At 36.7% G+C, this 9,879-nt stretch overlaps 1 protein-coding gene across 2 annotated transcripts; it reads left to right on the forward strand.

Moving 5' to 3' along the window:
• Window positions 1-441: 441 nt before the first annotated feature.
• Window positions 442-9,314, forward strand: LOC102595737 (anthranilate synthase alpha subunit 2, chloroplastic-like). Of its 2 annotated transcripts, none has more exons than XM_015307172.1 (11): window positions 442-730; window positions 2,031-2,224; window positions 2,629-2,818; window positions 5,288-5,439; window positions 6,132-6,247; window positions 6,340-6,586; window positions 6,666-6,722; window positions 6,855-7,007; window positions 7,721-7,801; window positions 8,079-8,165; window positions 8,643-9,314. In XM_015307172.1, exons 1-11 carry the CDS (start codon window positions 559-561, stop codon window positions 8,964-8,966), a joined length of 1,773 nt encoding a protein of 590 aa, XP_015162658.1. In that variant the 5' UTR covers window positions 442-558; the 3' UTR covers window positions 8,967-9,314. The 2 variants fall into 2 exon arrangements, with proteins under 2 accessions (XP_015162658.1, XP_006344046.1); XM_006343984.2 differs by having other exon boundaries at window positions 2,040-2,224.
• The last annotated feature ends 565 nt before the right edge of the window (window positions 9,315-9,879 follow it).

The following is a 9,879-nucleotide window of genomic DNA, read 5'->3' on the forward strand; positions in this document are numbered from 1 at the left end:
AAATATAAATAATTAATTTGAAAATCAAATGACCAAAAATATGATTTAAAATAAATATTCCTCCCCACCACTTTTGATTTTCACAATTTTCTTTTTTAGAGTCAAACTATAAGAACTTTGACTAACATTTTATTACATATTTTTTTTATTATATTGATATGCAAAAAAATTCAATTTGTGTATAGCTTTTGATAATGTATCTAACAAAACCAATGGTTGTGATTCACTAGTACGTGTTCGTATCGTATAAGCAAAACAGAGAGTTTTTGAATATCTATCGAATTAACGTAATTTAATTTGACTTTAAAAATTAGTTAAGTTAACTTTTTAAAAAATATAACATGACAAATAAAAGTGGACCGGAAAGAGTAATTATATTACATTTGACTAATATTTAGTAAGTGGGGTCTGTCTATATTTGCCAAAAAAATTCACATTTAATTCACCAAATACCTAAAACCTATAAACTGATACGCTCATACTGCAAATTCCCCAACTCACCTCTGCAACATATAACTGTCATTCCATTTTTTCAAAGCACAAATGCTGTAAACACTCATGAATACCCTAGCCGTATCTCACCACCGACCGGTTATCTCCGGCTCCGGTCACCGCTCCTCCATTTTCTCCGGTCACCGGGCCACTTCGCTCTCTTTCTCTAGTTCCCCTGTAGCGGCTGCTCGACTTCGGATTCTCAAATGCTCCGCTGCCGTTTCTCCTCCTTCATTAGGTAATCTTTGTGCTTGTTTAATTCAGTGATGGATCCAGAATTTTATGAATTTTACTGCTGTAGTTACTTACCTAGATATTTAATTTGTTGAAATCTCAGTTATTGAATTAGTTTCGCCACCTTCATTCGGTATCCTCTATGCCTATTTAATTCAAAATAGTTCTAGGATTTTAATTCGGCTTGTTCAGATTCTGCTGCATTGCTTACACTGCTATATATGCGGCATTAATGTTTTTTGTTTTAAAAAATAAATAATTCTTACCTGTATATATTTGATTTTGAAATGAATCCAAAAGTTTAAGTCATTTCCTTTTCTGCTTCTCTGAAACTTTAGAATTAATATCTATTTTTCAAAAACCTTACTTCAACTGTTAGAAAATTTGGCTTCCTTCCATTTAATTTAGAGGTGGATTCAGGATTTTTAGTGGGTAGGTGCTGACAGTGGCGGATCCAGGATTTCCGTTGAGGGGGTTTAAAAAAAATGCTAAATAGTGCTGACAAATAAGCATGTTAGATCACATATGAGAGGCTACACTTGATTGCTACTGAATCGTAAAGTAAAAAATTAGTTAGAACTTAGGAGAATTAAACAAGCAAGGAACCAAGATATATAGCTTAGCTCTTCATTGTACCAGATTTCAATCACTAATTTAATTAAGCAATTAATAATTAGGCTTAATGAATAAATAAAAATAAAACATGATTAGCACCGAGACAATTATAACAAAGGAGAAGCCGTTTCATTTATTTAGAGAAAACAATAAATGCTGAAGCTAAAACATTGAAAAAATGTTACTAGCCAGATTCGAACCCACGCGCCTACTAAGCTCTGAACCCCCATAGCCGCTGAACCAAGCTCCTTACTTTGTTGAAGGGGTTCAATATTAAATATATACACATAAACTACAGATTTGATCCTATATACACACGGTGCAATTTTTATCAGAACCCTTGAACTCCATGTAGATCCGCCCTTGGGCACAGATTACTGATGCATTTCTTGATCCTATGTGGCAATTAACTTGAACTAATCATTGAATGCGTGGAATATCAAGTTGCCACCCTCTCCTCTAAATGAGTGCATTTGCTTTTGGAATCGACCAAGAAAGGAGCTTACCTCAATATTTGACTACCCCGTTTAGAAGTTGAATAAAAAACATGAAGTAATATATATAGACAGAGTCAAGGGCATTTGTGTGTTTGCACTACTATCAATAGTGCGTATCTATTCACTTAATTTGCTGGACATTAATTTCATGATGGTAACTTTTGGCTGCTTTCTGGTTCTGAGATGGTTTAGTTTGTGTAGTGGACGATTCAGTGAAGTTCAAGGAGGCTGCCAAGGATGGGAATTTGATCCCCCTCTACAGGTCTATATTCTCCGATCACTTAACTCCGGTCCTTGCTTACCGCTGTCTAGTGAAGGAAGATGATAGGGAAGCTCCGAGCTTCTTGTTCGAGTCTGTAGAGCCTGGTTTGAAAGCTTCTAATGTTGTAAGCTCCTTGTTCTACCTCCATTTAGTTCCTTGATTGAAACTGGAATAGTCAAAGGAAATTATATTGCTTTAACTTTAAACAAATGATGGGTTTGAAATGAAATTAATATATTCAGAAATCATGTATAAGTACTATAACTCACAACTTTTTATAGTTGAAAATAGTTCAAATTGTTTCATTTGCCAAATCTACAAAGAAAAACTTCTTTTGTCCCAAAATAGTGATACTGAAGTTCTCTTCAGGAAGGAGGGAGTAGTGAGATTCACAAAGAGCACATAGGGAATTATTGATGTTTGTATTCTCATTACATGCACTACTGCATCAGCACAATTTTGAACAATCAAAAATGTTACTTGCTTGATTACACCTTGCTGTGTTTGTTGATGAGTTAATTATGCTAGGGTCGATACAGTGTGATTGGGGCCCAGCCGACAATGGAAATTGTTGCAAAAGAGAACATGGTGACAATTATGGATCACCTTGAAGGAAGCAGAACAGAGGAATTTGAGGAAGATCCCATGAGCATTCCTCGTAGGATTATGGAAAAATGGAAACCTCAATGCATAAATGAGCTTCCTGAAGCATTTTGTGGTAATAAATTATACTTCAACTGCTTTAGTTTGTTGGCATTAATACTAATCTAGCTTGAGTCAATGAATCATCTACTGCTTCACTGCGGACAAATCTAGTAAATGCTCCTCGTTATCTTTGTAGTTCAGTGTCTCATGCCAGAGTATTGAACTTGCTTTAAGTAGCTGGAATGGTCTGAATGGACAATCTCTATCCACTGGCAGCAGACATTACTGGAATGTGATTAGTACTTGTGTTCTTTTAAATATCTGGATAGAAAGGAATAGCGAAAGCTTTAATGATGGGGGAAATTATTTCACTTTTAATATCCAATGTTTTGAAAAGTCTTTACTTGTGGAGTAGGAGTATTATAGTTGACATTAACTAACTGTTAGACCTTTTGTACTCCTTCAACTTATAGAAGGAAGACCTCTATTTCCTTCTATAGGGGTGGATGAACATGAAGAAATACAGGTTCACGAGAACCCATGCACCCCACCCGAGACTATGTAAAACAGTAAAAGCACTGAAAAATATTTGGATAACTTACTTAAATTGTATGTGGCAACCCAAGTTCAATAGAGCATCTTGGTGTATAGGTGGCTGCATGCATCATTGTTAACCCGAGTCAAGGGGTTCGAATCCCATGCTTTTCATTCATTAAATTGCTTTTTTTTGTTGCTCTTTTTTTTTAATGTCTGTTCTTTCTTTTCCGTTTCTTGTTTGCCTTTTCTCTTTTCATTTTTGGTCCTGTTTTGATGCTTTGTCTTCTTCTTTTTTGTCTTTCTTCCTTTGATATTTCTCTTTTTCTTTTCCTTTCTACTTTTCTTTCTTTTCTTTTTTGGTTCATTCATGATTTTTTTTTTTTTCTTTTCTTTTTTGGTTCATTCATTGTATTTTTTTTTTTTCTTTTTGATAACCGGGAAATCTGTCTGTGACCCGCCCTTTGGACCAATCACAGTCTTCTAAAACTCGGTGGATAATGGGCCCGCCCCTTCTAACCCTTCTCCACTTAAATACCGGGCTTCGCTTTGCATGGTGTGGGGCTTGAACCTGCGACCTAAGCCACAAATCCTCCACCTTTTGCCACTTGAGCTAGGCCTTGGGGGCATTCATGATTTTTTTTTTTTTTTTTCTTTTTTGATTAACCGAGAAATCTGTCTGTGACCGGCCCTTTGGACCAATCACAGTCTTCTAAACTCGGTGGATAATGGGCCCGCCCCTTCTAACCCTTCTCCACTTAAATACCGGGCTTCGCTTTGCATGGTGTGGGGCTTGAACCTGCGACCTAAGCCACAAATCCTCCACCTTTTGCCACTTGAGCTAGGCCTTGGGGGCATTCATGATTTTTTTTTTCTTTTTTTGTTATAACCGAAGAAATACTGTCTGTGACCCGCCCTTTGGACCAATCACAGTCTTCTAAAACTCGGTGGATAATGGGCCCGCCCCTTCTAACCCTTCTCCACTTACATACCGGGCTTCGCTTTGCATGGTGTGGGGCTTGAACCTGCGACCTAAGCCACAAATCCTCCACCTTTTGCCACTTGAGCTAGGCCTTGGGGGCATTCATGATTTTTTTTAATGACCTTAATAAGTAGAAATATCCATCTCCTCTATGTTGTTCTCCCTATCTGTATTTTTAGCAACACTTTTTCAAACAAAGGTCACATAATTTCCTAATTTTTTCATGCTCTCTATCCATTTTCGTTTTCTCCAACTTTTTTTTGGATTCGTAAAGTGAGTCTTCTTCAATTAGAGATGCTATTTTTAAAAAAAAATTGTTTTCAAAGTAGAAAAGAACAATTGTAAGCTGAATGATTTTTTTCTGTGTGATAATAGTTTAATTATAGTTTACTTGTTAAGACGTTATCATAGAAAAGTATTATATCATTAAATCAAACAGTAGTACAGCGCATCCATTCTATTGATGTAAAACTCTTATACATACCTTTAGGATAATAAAATCATTACCTTTTCCATTGAAGAAAAGGGAAGGATAAAATCTAAAAAAAATAAAAATAATTTGTTTATTAGTTATTGTGACAGAGTGTAATTCAAGAGACATTTAGATGGTTTTGATTTCCCACAACATGAAGCAGAAAGAAGTGATGTGAAATGGAATCCTATTTTAAGATGGCATACATATAAAGAAAAATCTATTAGTAACTCTAATTTATATTGGGAGAATGGAAGAGGAAGAGAACTGTCATGTTGATTTACGCTACCAATTTAAGGAGTGTAATAATTGAAAATTATGCTAGTTTCATATATTTGAATAAAGTAAGAATTTGATCTGAAAAATCTAGGATGAAGTAAGAATCCACATCAACAAAAGTTGGAAAGAGGGAAGGATGAAGAGAGATTATGTGTTGAATAAGACTAGGCCCAAAGGTTTCAGAATGTATATGACAATTGATATCTCTATACACAAATTTCATCTGAGAAGAGAGTAACTTAACTCTACCTAATGCTGTAGTTTTTCCTTTGCAGGAGGTTGGGTTGGTTTTTTCTCATATGACACTGTGCGTTACGTAGAGAAAAAGAAGCTACCTTTCTCAAATGCTCCAATGGATGATAGGAACCTTCCTGATCTTCATCTAGGCCTTTATGATGATGTAATTGTGTTTGATCATGTGGAAAAGGTAGTTTAATTTTCTGTCCCCAACAAACCTTCAATTTATTTTGTTTTCCAGATTTATATTAACCTATTTTTTTCCTATGTCCTATCTGGTTCATGAACATATGCTTTAGCTCTCATTGAAGTGCTTCAATATTAGCACTTCAATTTTACTTTTTGTACTTGGATAGGTTTCTTCAATTTGTCGTGCATATTTGCCGTTCATTATGGATTGTTCTCTTTATTTTTCATTGAATTTTTTGGGTTTGAATATATGGATTTGAGTTGTTAGTATCCCACATCGGTGGTGATTGTGGCAATTTTTCTTCTTATATGTTCTTAGACAATCGTCGTTCTGTGAGCTATCTTTTGAAGTTGAGTTATGTCCTAGATCCATTTCTTAACATGGTATGAGAGCTAGATCATTTACATTCTTGGTTTACCCAATGTGGGATACCCGTATTATGTTGTCCATGCTTCAGATGATGTCGCGTCCTGGTCGCGAGGAGGAAGTGTCTCACATTGGTAGAGGAAATGGGTTATTGTTTGGCAAAGCTCACCCTTTGAGCTAGCTTTAGAATTGAGTTAGCTTTTAGTGTTGGCTTAGGCATAATGTGCATTTCTTTACATGATTACTTTCATGATCAACTTCTAGTAGTAAGGTAATTATTTTTCAAGGTATTATGGTCCGTTACTCAAATTTCTGCTTGATACCAGAAAGCATTTGTCATACATTGGGTGCGGTTAGATCGATTTGCTTCAGTAGAGGAGGCCTACAATGATGGTACAACCAGATTAGAAGCATTGTTGTCTAGAGTACATGATATTGTACCGTAAGTTAATTTCACTTCCTCTTCCAATAATGAGTACCTTATTTTCTGCTCCTTTCCTCGCATTCATTGGTTGTACTGGTTTCTTCTTTTAGTCCTACGCTGGCTTCAGGGTCGATAAAACTTCATACTAGCCTATTTGGTACTTCATTGAAAAAGTCAAATATGACAAGCGAAGACTACCAGAAGGCTGTTTTAAAGGCCAAGGAACATATCCTTGCTGGGGACATTTTCCAAATTGTTCTTAGCCAACGTTTTGAAAGACGAACATTTGCAGATCCATTTGAAGTATACAGAGCACTAAGAATCGTAAATCCAAGTCCTTATATGACTTATCTACAGGTATGCCTGTTTTCCTTGAAACTTTGACTCTTCAAATTCTATTTTCCTAGGTTTCTTACAAAGGATATGTTATGATCAGGCTCGGGGGTGTATACTTGTTGCTTCTAGTCCAGAAATTCTTACTCGAGTGAAGAAGGTAAATCAACTAATGTTCTCTATTCTAATTGGCAGATTGCATGTCGATTTCACCCCAAATTCCATCTGTCATCTTGTCTACCATTAACAACTTTGCTAATGATCTAAAACCGTTCTTTTTTTTTTGGTCCAGAGAACAGTTACTAATCGGCCCCTAGCAGGGACTATTAGAAGAGGTAAGACACTTGAGGAAGATTATATGTTGGAAAATCAACTTTTGCACGACGAGAAACAGTGTGCAGAGCATATAATGCTGGTTGACTTGGGAAGAAATGATGTTGGAAAGGTTAACACTCCTAATTTCCCTTTTTTTTTATTTCTCTCTATAGGTTAATGGAATTTTTGCATTATTAGAGGCGCAGTATATAATCTTCTATATGCCAAGATTCGATAAATCTACGCTGGAGTCTGGACTTGTAACTGGACAACTGAAAATAATTGCTGATGTTGTTGATTGTAATTCTCATCTTCACATTGCTTATTGCTACTTTTGATATGATCCTACTTCCTCTGGACTACATTCACCTGTAATTATATATGTTAAGGTTGTCAATATTTAGGTAGCATCTCATTCTGTCATGTAATGATCTTGTTCTTGTTTTGGACCAAGTTGTGTAGATTCTTCACATATGGTGCCGCACCAGTGTCGACACAACGTGGGTGTGGCATCTGTACCGGATCAGGTCAATCGATTTTAGGTAGTTTGACCAAAATTGATAGAGAAATTCAAGACAAATACAAAGATTTCAGAAATCAAAACAAAAGATAGGGTGAAAGCATAGATAGGCATGTGCTTAATATATTGTACCGTGTTTATGCAATTCATCCTCCTTTTATGCGTTGGCATTATTGTTCAATGAGCTTCTATTTATTTGACTTCCTAGGTACCTACTGAATTTTATTTGTTAGATAACTTCTCACATTAGAATCCTTGTAAGCATTTCATTGAAGCCGTCTTTCACTACAATCATCTTTGACTAACTTCGATTCTTAATTCAGGTCTCTAAGCCTGGTTCGGTGAAAGTTGAGAAATTAATGAACATTGAACGGTATTCCCATGTCATGCACATCAGCTCCACGGTGAGTTCTTGTCATACGAGTTGTATTTAATTATAGCTTTTCTTCTACGTTGATTGGGGTCTTACATGTTACTTGCATAAGGTATGTTTCCTGAGTGCAACAAAGTTTGCTTCCTGAAAGAAATGCCAGTTACAAATAACACTTGTTCTTATGCATTACATTACTTCCTTTCTTACATATTTCAGTGGTTAGAGAATCATCACTAAGACTTGGATGTTGTGAAATATAATGATTTGTCTGGCTTGTTACAAGGTTTTGTTTTGTCCAAAATTTGCAGGTTACTGGAGAGCTACTGGACCATTTGAGTAGCTGGGATGCTCTGCGTGCAGCCCTGCCTGTTGGAACCGTTAGTGGAGCGCCCAAGGTTCGACAATCATCTTGTACTTTTGCAATATTAATTATTTGAAAAGGCAGTGTCGGTTGTTTGAGTTCTGGGTGCTTTCTGCTGCCTCAGTGTCTAAGTTATGGGAAGTAGCCAAACTGATGCCCTTAGTCTTTGGAAGTATGGTTTTTCCACTTCACTGAATTTGATCAGTTGGTGGAGATATTGATAATGAATTCTCCTATCCTGAACGGAAAGTTTATGCATATCGTCTCTTTTGCATCAAGTGTTAACAAGTGAACCATTTATTATTTTCTGGAAGTAAAGAGGGGCGAAGGGGGCTAAGGGCTGAAGCTAATATTGGTACGGTTATGTGTTTAAGGTCAATCCATCTGGAACTTGTAAGAACTATTGATATGCTCTGAGGTGTTTCATGAAGGAATTTATAGTTGTATAGTTTTAATTTTTTGTGTGTTCACGAAGGGGGTGTAAATAATTCATGCCTCTTGCTTGGTATAGGTGAAAGCCATGGAGCTAATTGATCAGCTGGAAGTCACAAGGCGTGGACCTTACAGCGGTGGATTTGGAGGCATTTCCTTTACCGGAGAAATGGACATTGCCTTAGCTTTGAGAACCATTGTATTTCCAACTGGAACGCGTTACGACACTATGTACTCGTACAAGGATGTCGATAAGCGACGAGATTGGATTGCTTATCTCCAAGCTGGAGCAGGTATAGTGGCTGATAGTGACCCCGCTGATGAGCAAAATGAATGTGAAAACAAAGCTGCAGCTCTTGTCCGTGCCATTGATCTTGCAGAGTCCTCATTTGTTGACAAATAATAGATGCAGTCCTAGTGTCAGATTTTGTTTCGTCAATTTTTTTGTTTCTTGATGGGTGTAGAGAAGTTTGTTTTTGATCTGAATAGTCAGTTATGTTGGGAAGTGACTGAAAATCCCCCCAATGTCATAATCGTTGCATATGTTCAGTATTTGCTTCATCAATTGTAGCAGGGTGCCACAAAGAGCCCAGAAACCAACCTCTCTACTTTGTGGGGTAAGGTTAGCTTACATCCTCCGGTCCGGACTCCACTTGTGGCACTGCAGTGGGGATGATGATTGATGTTGTAATAGTGCCAGTGTACTTCCCTTGCCATGCTTAGGTTTAATTTTAGATGATGATTTTTTATCCAAGTACCATAAAATTCTGAAAGTCAACTTCAAGTTGAATTTCGGAATTTTCAAGAATTTAAAAAACAACAAAAAACTGTTTTCATTTTTCACTCTGAAGGAAAATGATTCTGGCAAAGACGACACTATCACTTTAACCCCTGAAGACAAAAACAGGTTGTATCTTCCCTGGAAATTCTCTGTTATTATCAAATAGTTTGGGAAGCGTATGAGTCATCAGTATAAGGTTTGTGAAGAATTACTATTGGTCGATTTGGGATTTGACTACTTCATAGTGAAATTCCTCAAGGAGGAAAGTATGCAAAAAGCACTTCATAAGTTTATCAATGGCAGCCTAATTTTGTAGCCTCTGAGACAAAAGTTACCTCATCGGCTATTTGGGTTCGATTACCGGAACTTCCTACTGAGTTGTACCATTTTATCTAGGATTGGATCTAAGCTTGGTCGTCTCCTTAAAATCGATACTTGTACATCCGTAACCTTACGGGGAAGATATGCTTGTATTTGTATTGAGGTCCCGATGGAAACCACAGTCAAAACACACATAGGACGACATAAGCAAACA

Source organism: Solanum tuberosum, unplaced genomic scaffold (assembly GCF_000226075.1).
Source record: "Solanum tuberosum cultivar DM 1-3 516 R44 unplaced genomic scaffold, SolTub_3.0 scf00052, whole genome shotgun sequence".
In the NCBI taxonomy this organism is placed as follows: Eukaryota; Viridiplantae; Streptophyta; class Magnoliopsida; order Solanales; family Solanaceae; genus Solanum; species Solanum tuberosum.